The following is a 16,116-nucleotide window of genomic DNA, read 5'->3' as shown; positions in this document are numbered from 1 at the left end:
AGCTACCAATTGCAAAATGGCCAAGGCTCATTAAGGCTGCAATACTAGAGGCCACTTGGGCTCTTGCCACTGAGCTGATCACACTCCTGTTTGAGGATACCTCTCAAGGAAACTTAACTGTGTCCTAGCTAGATCAATTCTCATTTTCCAGAGCTTGTAAGCAGGTTACAAGGGTATTTTGTAGATGCAATTAAGGGTAGAGCCCTCAAGATAGTTTATCTTAAATTGCTGGATGGATGCAACATCATCACATATTCTTTCCTAAACATAGCAGAGAACTTTTCTAGCTAGAAGCAGAAGAACAAGTCAGCAGATGAATACCCAGCCTAAGGAGGACTCAACTTGCCTTTGGTGGGAGGTCCTGCAGGAACCGGTTCATTAGGAGGGAATAGGATAGCCCATAGGAGCAAAGATTGACCCCCGATGCTGACAGTTGGGCAGTCCAGCCCCCCTGCTGATTGTGCACTCTTATCTCAGCCACTTTGGGTTTGGTTTTGGGCTGTGAGATAGGGGCTGCTCCACCCAAACTCTGCTCTCCTAGTACTTTTGACCTAAGAGATCCGTGTGATAAGCATGAGTGCTACTTTACCCTGTTAAGTTTATGGTAATCTGCCATAGCAACCCTCAATAATGCTAATAGGATGAGGGGAAATGTGAGATGTGCATTTGCCTACCATGAGAAGTAACACACACACACACACACACACACACACACACACACACACACACACAGAGAGAGAGAGAGAGAGAGAGAGAGAGAGAGAGAGAGAGAGAGAGAGAGAGAGAATTTTTAGGTCAAAGTATGCAACACATCACAGGCAAAGACCCAAAGTTAAGCCTCTGTGTAAGGTCAACTAACTGAATAAACTCAAGTTCTCAAGATAATGGATCCATCCATGCTATGCCTCTTGGTGGGTGGAGTTCTTGCTGCTTTTTCTCTGCCATTATCATCTTCCCACCATCTAATTAATCATAATAATAGAGGACACTTGGTGATGAATGGGAAGGTAAATAATCCTGGGACAGTAAGGTTTTCTGTATATTATGCTAAGCAACTCCAACCCTATGCTTTTCGAATAGAGTACAAAAAGCAATCTCTAGAAAGACAAAAGAAGTGATGTTTCTGAAGTAGAGTACACACTTGCACGATTAATAATAAGAGCTGGATCTGAGAGGTGGCAAGGGAGTCTAATACACAGGTTTCCACGACCAATGCCAGTCTGAAAAGAAATGCTAGCAGAGCAGACAGATGTCCTCTTCCTGCTCCTGGACAGGTCCCAGAGTCGCTCTTTGGTCTCCAGGTGGCTAGTGTGCCTGCAGCAGCAGAAGCTTGGTTCTAGATCTTGGCAGTTCTGATTTGTGGTGGTTTTGTTGTCCATTTTTCAAAGCAGGCTCTCAGTCTAGCCTAGGCTGACCAAGAACTTGCCGTGGAGCACAGGATCTCCTCAAACTAATGGCAGTCTTCTTACCTTAGTCTCCTATGTGCTGGAATTACAGGTGTGGACCACTAAGCTTGCCTTTTTTCTTGGAAGTTTTAATGGAGGAGGAGGGGGGAGACAGTTCTTCTTTCTTACCCCATCCAGACTTGAGGAATCTGGGATGCACTAAGAGTTAATGGTGCTTATATCTTAATCTTACAGGACTGAGAAAGTTGGGATTGGGTAGGACTTTGTATTGCCTCAGCTTTTGTTTTTCTCCAATCTTCCCTTAGAATGATTGATAATAAAATCCTTTCAATGACAAAGGCCATTTGCTGTCTTCAGAACCAGGGAGACTGTTGCAGTGATTTTTCAGACTGAGTTGTTCGTGGTTCCAACAGGATGAGACAGTTGAAGCCGCAAATGAATTCTGGAATGGCTAAGACAGAAGGGGACAATGAAGGTCTGTGCCCCTTACTCCCACTGGCAGCAGGGCAGTAGCCAGGTTCAGCCAGTAGGAAACCTTGGCCACACCCACTTACTCTACCTAAGTGGTGAGGGCAATTTGAACTACTACCTCTGATGAGGTAGAAGGAGCCCACGAAAAGATGGCTCAGCTGGTCTTTGTATACAGCATAGTTAAAGCAAATGTGCAGGTCAGAGCCTGTGTTCGCTTCTCTCTGGCATAGCTCAGAGTGCTGTATGGCATGAAAGGATTTGAGCAGGTCAGTGAAGGAAGGATGCTCACAAGGCATCTTGATTTAGAGAGGGGCTGGGAAGGGACTCAGCCAGGCAGATCCTGCCATTTAGCTTATTTCATTACTTCATTTGACTGTGGTGAAGATGGTCATTGTTCTACCCAGTATCTGGCTTTAAATCATGAAGACAGTACATTCACTCACCATGCACTTAAATTATTAAATTAAGTGAGATCTACATTAAATTAGTTTAATTTAATTCTTTTTATATGTTCAACATTTTAAAATGTTACATGGTAAGCTGAAATCTTTAAAACTACTTTGTCCACAAAGTTTAGTCAGAGAACGTCCCAAAGAGGGAGACAATGGCTTTTTAAAGTACTAATGTAGAACTTACTCTTTTCCATTGTAATCATTTGTTACATTATTTAGCATTTCAGAAAGCTTAACAATTTCTTTCCAAGGTAGAAAAGAACACAGAAAACATTAGTAGCTATAGAAAAATATTCCCCATTCCTACCCTGTTTTTAAAGAGGAAAATAGAGATAAGTGGCTTTTGAGCCACCCAGTGCCTCACAGGAGATATACACGAGGAGTCTGCATTATTTGGGGGTTATTCACGAAACATGTAAGTGCACACCTGCTTCCCACCAGGGTCCTGCATGGGCCAGGCTATGCACTATGAAGATGAAATCAGGGATTCTTCCTCTCAAGCAGCCTACTAGGTGAGAACTTCCAACAATCAATGAATACATTTTACAAAAGAATTTAAACACGGGGGCTGGAGAGATAGCTCAGTGGTTAAGAGCACTGGCTGCTCTTCCAGAGGACCTGGGTTCAATTCCCAGCACCCAGATGGCAGCTCACAATTGTCTGTACCTTCAGTTCCAGGGGATCTGAAACCCTGACACCAATGTAAATTAAATAAAATTAAAAAAAAAAGAATTTAAACACATTTCCAGTTATCAAACGTGATTTCTACCATAATCTAAGGAATACAAATATGGTGGGTATTGTGTTACCCACAATATTGTGCACCCTAATAAACTTATCTGGGGTCAGAGAACAGACAGCCACTAGATACAGAGCCACAAATGGTGGCTAGAAAATGGGAAGAGTAAGCCATAGCAGAAGTTGGGCGGTTGTGGTTGCATGCTTTTAATCCCAGCACTTGGGAGGCAGAGCTAGGCGGATCTCTGTGTGTTCAAGGATACAGCCAGCATGGAGACACACCCCTTTAATCCCAAAGGGTGATGGCAGAAAGAAAGATACATAAGGTGTGAAGACCAGAGCTAGTTAAGCATTTTGGTTGGTTAAGCATTCAGGCTTTGGAGCAGCACAGTTCAGCTGAGATTCATTAGGGAGGACTCAGAAGCTTCCAGTCGGAGGAAACAAGACCACTTGAGGAACTGGCGAGGTGAGGTAGCTGTGGCTTGTTCCGTGTCTCTGATCTTCCAGCATTCACTCTAATAACTGGCCTCAGGTTTGATTTTATTAATAAGAATTTTTAAGATTCGTGCTACATACAAACAAACAATACTGTGGTGGGGTTGCTCCTACCAGTCCAGTAGGAACAGAACCACAGTTATAAATGCACCTGACACGAGTGTCTGCCACGATGGAGTCAGGCTGTGTGTCTTTTAGAAGAAGCAAGAAACTAGATGCAGCCTGGTAGGGGAAATAATTTAAGTGATCTGCCATTTCACATGTACAGAGAATGTGCTGGAAGTTGAGAGAACAGCAACAGAAACAGTGGTTTGGGGGGCATGGAGTGACTGAAGCGAGATGCAAATACTGGGAAGAAATAAGGAAGATTCCATGGAGAGGAACATCTGACTTGTGTGTTGAAGGAAGAGAAGATGTCAGAAGAGGTGAATGAACAGAATTAAGGGAAAGCAGAGATCATATATGTGGCAATTTAGAAACCATACAGGGAGACTAAACATGGAAGAGACAAGGTTGATGTTTTGACATACAGTGACAGATCTGTGAGTTAGTGTCCTGTTTTCCCTAGATTCCCGTGGCCACCATCGTGCATTTGGGAAATGATCTAATGAAGGTGGGAATCCATTTCTTTGAACTTCAGTGAAGGAAGCCTACTTTTCCTTAGAAACTTGTTAGCAGTTTGCAAATTAAAGAGTAAAACTTGATGGATTGGTGAAGTTCTCTTGGCTCGTCTGAATGTTGAGGACAAGCTTGTAGCTATTTTAGGATTCTCCTGAGACAGGTCTCAAGAATCAATATAATTTTACACAGCTTTATTTCAGAGAGGTTGAAGACCTGCAATGGAAACACTATCACAAATAAGTCTTATTCTGGTGTGTAAAAGAATAAAAAAAATATTGAATTATATTTCAGTTTAATATAGCTTGGCTGCTTTGCTTATGAAGTTATTATATGGGTTCCATTTAAACATGAACCAATGTGCAGAAAATTGCTGGATTTTTTTTTGTCTGAAATGTTTAAAGGGTATTAAAATTTATTAACTTTTAGAAATCTCATTTTTTAAATCAGTGTTCCTAAAAGAGAGGATGACCTCTTCCTGTTGTCCTTACCTCTAGAATTTAGGTCTCAAAATAGAAATAAGTAACTGTGGGAAATCTAAGTCTGAAGCACTTTTTTCAGAATGACAGGTGGCTTGTAATTTTTAAGTTGTTTCATGAATTCTTGTTATTTTGAAGGGTCCAGCTCACACTGACTATAATTAGAGCCAGTGATTTCAATGTGGGTTTTTCTTCTGCTCTGAACCTGGACAGGTGCAGCTCTCTAAAATTAAAACCATCTCATCCGGAAAATATCACAGAAGAGTTTTTCTTTTCTAGGATATGTCACTAGATTGACACCCAGTCAATTCTTTACTTACCTTCTAGATTCCAGTTAAGTAAAAGTTTCTAGTTTTAGAAGAACAAGACAAGATTGCCATTTGTGGGTGGCACAAGATCTTCTTCCTTAGTAAGGATAATATTGAGTCTGTGAATCTGATTTCTAGACAAGAATTAGAGTTCTGCTTAACACACACGGGGCATAGGTTCAATTTCCACGCAACCTTCCTCCCCAAACACACACACGCACACACACACACACACACACACACACACACACACACACACACAGTGACATACCATGCCAAACATGCCAACTGGTTAACACCCCAGATATCACAAAATTTGCAGATGTCATGTGTGCATTATTACTAAAGACTTGCTATCGGGTGTAGAGGCAAGTCTCGAACAAACATGAAGTATGCATAGATGAATTAAAGTTAAGAGGCTTACACTGTACCAAAGGGAGAAACTAAAAGAACACAGAAATAATTGAAACATTTATGTCTAACCAGTAAGTACATGAAAAACCTACTTATAGTTTTACGGCAGGGTCAATAGTGGCCCTCCAGCAGTTGCTGGCATCTGATGGTTGCAAAGCCTCCAGGGCACTCTGCCCATGACATAGCCATGCAGAATGGAAGGCTGTTTGGGAAAACAGTAAGAAGCAGGTTCCCTGCAGTAAAATGACAGTTTCCCTGTCAGGGAGAACTGCAGGCTGTGGCTCATCACACCGATAACCAGGGCCAAGTGCTACCACTGAACACTGAAAGGAGACTGTTCCAGTGGACTGTGGCACTGCTACCTCTTATTCCGAGTCTTTTCTGTCTGGTATGAAGTCTGTGGCTCTTACGTTTCTCATACTCACACTACATCACTTTATACAAACTTTTCGGGAAGTCTATTTCTACTTTAAAAATTATCACTAAACGCTTAAGTGAGGGAGGAATAATTTTTAATGCTGAACTGTAAAAGCATCAAGTAGATGTCCAAAATGAGAACACCTGATATTTATATGCTGGCTTCAAAATTAAGAACAGAATGAGAATCATGTATTTTGAAAAAATATGAATATAAATATAAAGGCTTCACTGCAACTGCTCAGAAAAGAGAAACAAGATTTATGGGGGAAAAAACTGAAAATGGCCTCATGCGTCAACTTAGAATTTCCTCTGCCTCTAATTTATATTCTTTCTAATCCTGATCATTTTATTTGTGAATGTAGGTTTTTTTCCTTTAAATTTTGTATTTCATATTTAAAAAGATGTTTCTGAATGATGATGACTTGACAGCGTTAAACAGTCTTGGTTAGAGAAAAGGAAAGGAAGCTGCAATTGTTAAATACAGAAAGAAATGGGAAAGAACACTGCTTGTGGACAAATTTGTACATGTGCTTGGCCACAGAGACGACATGGTGTAATTAATTTTAGTTTCCTTGGAAACACCAAGGCCAAGACATATTGTGTATTCCTAGTACAGTCTGATCTCCATAGAAACGTAACAGTCTGGAACAGAGGAGATTTTTAAGTAAGATAGTGAAGATTATTTTGTGTGTGGAAAACCTGGTTCTATTTAGGGAGCAACTTCATTTATGTTTCACAAATGGGAAGGGGCCATTTCCACTCACTGACAGTACTCCATCCATTCATACACATTTGCCACCCTGTGTCAGGCAGCATTGGGGTACATGCTGGTACAGGGGCACAGGAGAGAAGGAAACCTCCAATGGCTTGAAAAAGAAGTAGATTTGAAAAGATGAGCTAAACAGCACAACCAAAAGGAAGGAATTAAGGAATACATTCAGCATTTAACCTGGTAGAAATACATGCTTGAGGATTTGAGGAGATGAAAGACATAAAAAGGTACATTTAAAAAACTGAAACATTAACATTTCACTAAAAATCTCATTATAATAATATAATGCTTTTATGAGTGAGTGTATCCAATGCCCTGTCCCTTTTGTGATTGGCAGGTGAGCATTCCAGAGCTGGGCTCTGGTTCTCTGATGGAGTTGGAAGCTGTGCTATGCAGAGACCAGAGCTAGCAGCTCTGCAGACCTCCTGAGCCTAAGCTGCCTTGGGCCTTCATGCTTAATGCTCTCCTCATGTGACTGCCACCAGCAAGAAGGATGGACAAGTGAGGTGACTGCCTAATGCACTGTCCACCATCAGGGCAAGCTGGATGAGTGAACTGGTAATCTTACAATTAAGGGAATATTGAACCCTTTTGGAAAATGACCTTTTTCCATGTCAGGCAAGAGCCATACACTCCAGAGTATTGGTTATTCCTGATTCTGTTCTTTTTAAAGGAAGGTGGGAAGAGAAGTCGGGCCTTTCTAGCACCTGCTCCAATGTTGGTTTGTTAGGACCCCTGGGGGCTTGCCCTAAGAATGTTGCCTGCCCAGCTCGCCAGAGACCACCTGGGACTTTAGATACTGCAGGGCTGTAGTGTCCAGACCATGGAGAGCCTACCCGGTTGCTTTCACTCTTGGAGCGGTCATTCTTGGCTTTGGCCGTCTTTTCTGCAAGCTTCTTCTGCCTTTGGGGACCTCTTCCAAAGAAAATGTAGTTGACAAAGGCATACTCCAGAAGGGCCAGGAATACAAAGACAAAGCAGCCCATCAGGTACATGTCGATGGCTTTGACATAGGGGATTTTGGGCAGAGTCTCCCGAAGGTGAGTGTTGATGGTTGTCATGGTGAGCACGGTGGTGATCCCTAAGAAACAAACACAGTATGAATACTTTGTCCCAGATTCTAGTTTCCATCCCACTGCAATGCATTCTAAGACACTGGGCTTAATGTCACTGGAACAAGCTATGCATCTTGTGGCAACACATCACACTTGGGAGCAGTAAGCCTGCACAGGCCTCACCCAGCACTCTTCAAACACAGTGAAGGGCATCTGGAGAGAGTGGAAGGCAAGATGTCTGGGCCATCTGGAAGAATGTTCTCCCTTGAGTTTTAGAACAAATGCAGGTAGTCCCAGAAAGTAACATAAGAACCAAGTGCCTGGCTACAATGCACCAGGAAGGTGACAGTGGCTTGTGGATGCAGGGACCTGGCCACTAGGGAAGCTGAGAGTGCCTGCCTCTCCCATTCTATGGCTTTCTGGAAGCAGAAGCTGAGGAGTTGTTATTGATTGGGGGAAACTCAATTCTAAGCTCAAAGAGGGAGGACCAACAAAGCCAAACCCATATACTCTGGAACCATTTCCCTCAAGTAGGAAAGAGTGCCCATAAGCTGGGTGGGAAGGTTAGCTCAGAGGGAAATGTGAGAATTCTAGTCCTATCTGGAGTCTTGTTTTCTGACACCAAGAAGTTCTTCTGTAAGCATTCTGCTGAGTTCTTTCTGAAGTTCTGCATAGAGGATTTGTGTCTGCATACAGCAGTTGTTTGTAGTCCCTAAGACCAAAGAAGCAGAGGATTTTGTAACCTCCCCTCCCACAGCAGGAGATGTAGATCCTTCTATACAGAGGTTACAAATTGAGTTGAGGCCAGAGTGATCAGAGGATATGCTGAGTAGAGACATGACTAGGTCTTGCTGAGCACAGGGAAGTTGTGCTTGAGTGGATCACTAACCTCCAAGTGCTACAGCAAGAATAAGCTTGGAACCTGGTATGTGGCAAAAGGAAGATACCTGAAGGCCCAGCTCTAAAGGCCAGCCTTTTTTATTAATGAAACCAACACCCCTGAGTGTGGGCTAAACACTTGCCCTCCATTCTCATGTAAGGGTCGACTCCCCTAAGAAGGCCTCAAAAGGGAGACTGGCAGTGACTTTTTTCATTCTCTCTCTCTCTCTCTCTCTCTCTCTCTCTCTCTCTCTCTCTCTCTCTCTCACACACACACACACACACACACACACACATGCACATGCACACACACGCACATCAGTGACATGACTGAAGCTAAGAGGCAGCACTAGCATGGTGAAGTTTCTGGGGTAGAGCCAGGACTGCAGGGGAGGGTTTACGTTTATTGTCTTGGTTTGCAGCCCTCTGGATGCCCACCTGCTCACAGAAGCAAGTTTGTTCACCCTGTGTTTCCCAGAGCTGGTCTGGGGCTGTGGATCTCAGCCTTCCATAAGGGAAAAGCAGTAGAGAAGCAAGGTAAGGCTTCTTCAGTGCTCTCCCCTGACCCTGACCCTAGGAGACTGCTAATAGCACAGAACAACGAGGAGCCAAGAAACTATTTTTATGCATAATTGCAAACCACAGTTGCTTGTGAAATGTTTGGAAATCTCAGATGTCAGAATATTTTAAGACTCCCTTTAACATTACATTCATGTGCACCTGGGGACTTTTAAAAATGTGAATGTGGCAATGGGATAATTACAGTTTACAAATAAATGTGGAAACACCATGCAAAAGCTACAAGATTAGATATCCTCACCATTCTTCAAAAAATTTGCCCATGTTCACCACTATTGTTTTTTTCCACTCCCAAGAGACAATCACCAGCATCTATTTGCTTAGCAATGATGAAAGCATGTCCCCCTTGGTGGCCTACCACGGTGAATGGCATCATAGGGCTGTACATTGGAGTGGGAAAGATGACATAACAATTCAAGAAGTCAAATGCTAGGGCAAGATATTATAACTGTCTTTTGAAAACTAACAGGATCCCCCCAAAACTACATAATCCCCTTTGAGGGTGGTGCTGCCAATGCTAGGTTCTTACCTGGACAGCTCCCATTGGCCCTAGGATCATAGCTGTCTGTAGCCCTCTGGGAGTCAGGTTCACTAGACTTCTGTAAATACCCATTCTCTTACACACCTGGTACCTGTCTCTTAAGTCTGTAACGCATCCAGTGACATTAAAAACCTGCAGACAACCTTTGTCGGTTACACAGAAAACTAAGATTTTAAAAACCCTACCCTTTAGGAATACATAACCATTTGAATCTGGAATTCTTAGCCTTTGGATACTCGATTTTTCCAGACTGTTATTTTTTAAACAGGACAACTTCAGGAACCTAGTATGGAAAAAGTCTACCCTAGAAGACACTTGTGCAAGTTACATAGCTATAAATCCAGCACAAGTGTTCACAGATGCACGTTGTCATAGAAAATAAAATGGCAGAAGCTAGCAAACAGCAGGAGAAGGTGAGAGGGAGAAATGGAGCCCAGGGCTATGCCTTTGTGTTAGGCACATTACCAGCAAATGTGTTGCTAGTTCTTTCCCTGCAGTTTTTGAAAGTCCCTTTGTTAGTTTCATCTTCAGAAACTATATGGAACCCAGGGAAAGACTGGTCTAGGCATGGCTCATCACCTCTTCCACTGATGCATTTATGGGATGACTTTGTCCATAAAGTTTCATAATGATTAGCTGAGCAGAGAATAGTGCTCCTGAAAACATACACTTTCCCTTAAAAAGCAAACCCTAAAAATAGTGGCAGAACCTAGAAGATGTATTGCATATCAATTAATAATCCCATTATTAAATAACCAATGGGCAGCAAACTTCACTGTGTTTTTTGGGAATTACTCATAATTAGTTGCTTATTTCAATGCTCATTACATTGTGTAATTTCAATTATGTGCTATAATATTTGATGATTTTTTTCCATGACTTGAAAGAGAAGAAAGCTCAAATTAATCAAATCTTTCTGTCTGTGGAATCATTTTGACTAGGGAATATTAATCCTTACTTTAAAATCAAGTGTCAAAAATAGTTATATGATGCAGATAGTATGAAAACATATTTTCCCTTTCATGGGCATGGAAATTCACATTTGAGTCTTATAATTAAATTAACACATCAAGGGACTCATGCATGAAATTACTGTTTCAAGATAAAATGTGTCTGTGTGGGTGAAGCTGGTGTCATGATGTGCAGAAATTGTAGTTGCACTCTGGCCTTTAAATTCCCTTAATACTGTAATGATGTGGTCACTTTACATTTTAGATAGGACTTCACATTAGCACATACCAAGGGCAACTCGAGCAGCAGATGCGTCATAATTGATCCAGAAGGACACCCAGGAGAGGATTGTGATCAGTATTGAGGGCATATACGTCTGAAGAATGAAGTAACCAATGTTTCTCTTCAACCGAAAACTCAATGAGAGTCGAGGATAGGCACCTACAGTAAACACACAAGGGCACAGTGAAGAGCCATGGCAGGCAGTCTGCTTCCCATTCCAAAGGTCACCGGCATGCACCTGCAAACCCCAGGAACTGGGGAACCACCCACTACCATGCAGCTTGGAATGATGTCTATGGAGGACTGGAACCAGGAGTGTATGCCAGGTGGCAAGATAATGAACAATGAGGGCTTTGTTCACAGGCCAAATGTTCAGCTGAGAGCTGTTTCTGGGGAGGTTTTAGGAGTGGAGTATACAGAACAACAACAAATGTGATGTTTCACTTTTGTATCCTTTGAAGAGAAAGTGACTTTGGTACAAGACTTCACTAGGAAAAACCACTGTTATAAGTCATGCTGTCTGCCCATCCAGAGGATTGGAGCTACAGGAGAAAGGATAGCTTAGTAACACACAGAGCTGGAGGGGTGGGAAGCAAATGTAGTTCCAGAGAGAGCTGTGGTGCATGCACAGTAGGGTGCCCTGCTGGCCACAGCAATAGCAGGAAGAGAACCTTAGAGAAGCACTTTTTACATGCAAATTCCAGTGATCATCCTGGGATTTATATCCTGGGGTCTAATCACTACTGCCACCAGGGATGCAAAAAGCAGAGCCTTAGGATGTCAAATTTGTAGGGTATTTGTTCGCCCTGTTTTGTAGTTTTTCTCAGAATAAGGCAAGTGTGACCTATGCTTTCTCCTTGATTTCAATACCCCATCACCAACTGCAACTGTTACAATTGTCTCAGCTCCCAATCTTTGGGATAGGAATGAGGCTGGCAAAAGAGAAAGCCCAAAGGGACTTTCTAACAACTTTCTACTTCTTGGTTCCTCCCCCCCCATCTGTTGAGGGACAGGGGTCTCTCTTCCCAAGGTAGTCTAACCAGACCTTCTTAGACTTTCCCACATTACCTTTTCTTTTCTCTCTTTCTCTCTTTCTCTCTTTCTCTTTCTCTCTCTGTCTCTCTCTCTCTGTCTCTCTCTCTCTCTCTCTCTCTCTCTCTCTCTCTGTCTGTCTCTCTCTGTCTCTCTCTCTCTCTCTTTTTTTGTTTTTCAAGACAGGGTTTCCCTGTGTAGCTTTGTGCCTTTTCCTGGAGCTCACTTTGTAGCCCAGGCTGGCCTCGAACTCACAGAGATCCACCTGGCTCTGCCTCTCGAGTGCTGGGATTAAAGGTGTGCACCACTACCGCCCAGCCATTACCTTTTCTTATCTGAGAAGTATTCAGGTATGTAATCAATGTTGACTTATCATAAATCACTAAGAAGTCCAGTTTAAAAGAAATCTCTGATGTGTGTAATTTTACTGTTTAATGAAGGAAAAAGCATGTTTGCATGCCAATGAGATGAACACACTTGCTTTTGTTACATAAGGGACTGAATTATGGCTGAATATTGATGCTGCAAAGTGAAGAGCATCTTGGATGGTTTCAGAGTTAAGCAATGTCTTATCCTCAGTGCTTCAAATGGCACTTCACATAAATAGGTACAAATCAGAAGCGTGTTTAAGGTCATCTCAGAAAGTTAGGAATTCCATCCTAAGCTCAAACCCAAACTCAATGATTTTTTATGAAACTCAAGAAGCCATTTTAAAACCCAAACATTCAAACACAATATAATCCAAGGATATATTAGCTTGATATGTACATCTGAGGAATAATCCTAGGACAATATGAAAGTCTTTTGTTTTGCATAATTAAATCATGATGTTTCTAAACACTAGAAAAAACTTAGTATGTGCAATCAAAACACTGATGTTCCTAGCATGCACAGTCCTAAATCTGAGCCCAAGTGTTCTAGGCAACATTCAGTTGGCACTGTGTAGTATGGCAGCATACACAGTGCAAAGTCATGTGTGTGTGCAGAACCAAGGCTGCAGTGAAACTGTGGAATGCAACACATCTGAACACTGCAACAAACAAACAAACAAACAAACAACAAAAACACAGATTCATTACATTTTTTTAACCTTGAGTTAATCTTTAAGAATATTTAAGAACCTTTTACTGTTGAAAACCTCATTTTTAAAGGCTGTGGCTTACTTCAGGTGACCTTGACTTTCCTATACTTTTGCTTCAAGACTGGTTGGTTTCCCCTTGCCACACCCTGTGCTTATGTTTTCCACGCTTTGTCCCGTGTTCCTGTATGTTCGCCCTGTATGCATGTCATCTGCAGCAGGATCACTAACTCCTATGTCTATTATTTTATGTGAGGATGTCTCGTTTTAGCCTGACTGCCTACTTTACTGTTACCCACACTTCCAGCCTGAATATATAAAAAGAAAAATAGACCATTTACTAAACTCAGCATTTAAAAATTAGCTGCATAGAACTTCCTCTGTTGTTTCTAGTATGTCTGTGTAGTTTGCTTTGAAAGGCCTGATCAAATGCACATATCACATTGTCAACATAACATCAACACTGTCATAAATGACACAAAATATGTGTAAACACAATTCAAATGCTTCCCAATTTCTCACCAAATACATATACATGAAAACTGGTTTATAAATAGAAGTTCCCGAATGTTGCAGGAGTTAGGTGATTTTCACTTCTGAAGAAGCTATAAACAGTATTCTTAAGAACGACTTCATGCAGAGCTCTTGTGTTAGACTGATTCTTTAGCACTAGCTGGCTAGCAGGTAGGGCACTTTTTGACAGTTGCTAGCTTGCTTTGTAGAAGGGGCCCAGCGTGCAAGGTCCTCATCAGCACTTTTCCCAGTTCCCACCTCACCCTGTAAACATGACCCTGCTGGGTGCTTCTTAACTTTTAACAGTTCCCCTAAGATAAAACCTACCATTTCAATCACTTTCTAGGTAAGACATCTGCCACTGAGCTACATTTCCAACCTTAATTTCTTTGGTTGAATATTTCTCCTATCTTTATTTGTTCTCTATATTTAAACTTACTGTCTCATAATTATCTTCCCATTTCAGTTTTTCTTGTTTCACCTTTTTATTTTAGACCATATATATCCTCACTTGGATTGTAGGTAAACTATTTCCCAGTTACATTACATACTTTGAAACTTCTAATGGGTCTGAATGGGGACTTAAGAGACATTTACATTTTTTTTGTTGTTTGTTTGTTTGTTTGTTTGTTTTTTGTTTTTGTTTTTGTTTTGTGGTTTTTTTTTTTTTTTTTTTTTTTGAGACAGGGTTTCTCCATGTAGTTTTGGTGCCTGTCCTGGAGTTCACTCTGTAGACCAGGCTAGCCTTGAACTCACAGAGATCCGCCTGGCTCTGCCTCCCGAGTGCTGGCACCACCGCCCGGTGACTTTTACCTTTTTGTGTATAATGATACCTATACATTTACATTTATTTTTTCTTGTGACTGCTGTGGGTTGGATGCAGGGTCTCAGGTCTTCTGGGAAGCACTCCATGTTGAGTTCTAGCTCCAGTCCTGTCTCTAAAAATGTTTTTCTACATTTCTACCCAAAACTCTGCTGTGTGGCCAAATGGACTAAAATACTTGGGAATGAAGGTTTCTTCATGTTCTCACAACTAACTTGCTTTAATTTTGACCATGCCTCTACATAAACATGCTAGTGTTCAGTCAATAGTATTTTCAGTGCCTCAGTATTTGCCCATTACTTCCTGACTGCAGATTTAAATCCACTGTCTTTAGAAAATACCTTTTCTTAGCTGTAGTGAAAGGTCTTGACACCATTCCCTTTGCATGAATCCTTACTGTGTGTTCTCTCCAAATGGCAGTGGTCACTTCTTGAGTTGTCCTTCTTGTTAAAATCGAATTACTGCTATTCAAAGAAATTAGATCGTTGTCCAGAGCTGTACATTCTCCGAGATGCTTATGAAGAATGCAACCACAAGGCTGAATGAAAGCCTGCCTCATAAACCACACACCTGTGCATCCACACACCAGTGTGTGAAAATAGCAGCATTTAGCTCATTCTCCAGACTCTGCAATTGAGTTTAACATACAAAGCATTCAATATCTTCACTACATCTTAGTTTGAAATCATATGGCAGCGTTAAGATCCTAGTGAAGTAATTTCAACACTGAGTCTTGGTTTGTGATTTGATGTCAGTATTAGACCATGAAAGTTATAATTTGTTTTTCTTGTTTCTCCACTGTGGATGAAATAATCTTTGTTTCAATCACTATAGGTTATGTCCTACCACAAGAACAAAGGCTCTCAAATCCCAGTGGTTTGCACAATGAACTTTTTTTCCGAGCTATGTAGTCACTCAGTTCTTTCTATCCCCCAATTGTGGGATGTTGTAATTGAGGTGCCACATATACTTACCATCTGTTTCAATGGCCATGCCTCATTACCAACCTTTATGTCATCAGAATGAGAATGTTTAATCCCCTTCCAAGGAAAGAGCAGCAAATATTTTTTAAATGCAAATAAATTTACCAGATTTCTCAAATTTCCATTTCCCCAGTCAAATTTCTTAATATTTTCTAGGGTATAACTTGAGCAAAACTATCCCAGTATAAACTGAAACCAATACAAGGGAAGTGAAGAAGCACTCAAACTGGTGTGAAATTGGCCCTTGGGCAGGACTGGAGACATAGACAGAAAGACAGAATCAAATTCTAGAAGATCATCAGAAACATCTATAAAGATAACATTAATCCACTTTCAAAAATACATGAATTTCTGGAAATTTGCCATGACAAAGAGTTTAGAATTAAGAAAATGGGTTGTTTTTTCTACTATATCTGTCTAGCAAAAGCATTGTTTTAAAAAAGTGAAACATGATTTTAGTGTTTAGCCCATGCCCTACACACTACTCTGAGGTATAAGAAGTAAGCAGAGCAAAGTCCAAGCATGAAGAAAGAGTACTCTCCAAGAACACCTGACCCACAGCAGGAGACTCCTACAGAGGCAGCCTGGGCAAGTCCATGCTACCCAGAGCAACACTGAGGAACATGTTACATTAGGCATGCACCTACATAGGATTTAGTGATTTGGGTTTCCCACATAATGACATCAAATACCCATAGGTGAAGAAATTCATTTGGATGAGGGAAGAAATCATTATAAGGTAAAGAGTCCCCATAAAGAAAGAGAGGCCAGGAATAAGATTCCAGAATGTCAGTAAACTTAAGAAACATCAGAGATGAGAGCTATTC

At 41.4% G+C, this 16,116-nt stretch overlaps 1 protein-coding gene across 2 annotated transcripts in view; it reads right to left on the bottom strand.

Annotated features, from left to right (window-relative positions):
* Gabrb3 (gamma-aminobutyric acid type A receptor subunit beta3) overlaps positions 1-16,116 on the bottom strand; it is a 241,806-nt gene that overhangs the window by 5,989 nt on the left and 219,701 nt on the right. For both annotated transcript variants that reach the window (XM_036184303.1, XM_036184297.1), the window contains exons 7-8: positions 10,867-11,019; positions 7,410-7,654 (exon numbers count right to left, since the gene is read on the bottom strand). In XM_036184303.1, the coding sequence (XP_036040196.1) occupies positions 7,410-7,654; positions 10,867-11,019 (398 nt within the window). The remainder of the gene's footprint in view (positions 1-7,409; positions 7,655-10,866; positions 11,020-16,116) is intronic.

This window comes from Onychomys torridus, chromosome 1 (genome assembly GCF_903995425.1).
Source record: "Onychomys torridus chromosome 1, mOncTor1.1, whole genome shotgun sequence".
NCBI lineage: Eukaryota > Metazoa > Chordata > Mammalia > Rodentia > Cricetidae > Onychomys > Onychomys torridus.
The sequence above is the reverse complement of the archived record's forward strand: the minus strand, read 5'-3'. Positions and strand labels throughout refer to the sequence as shown.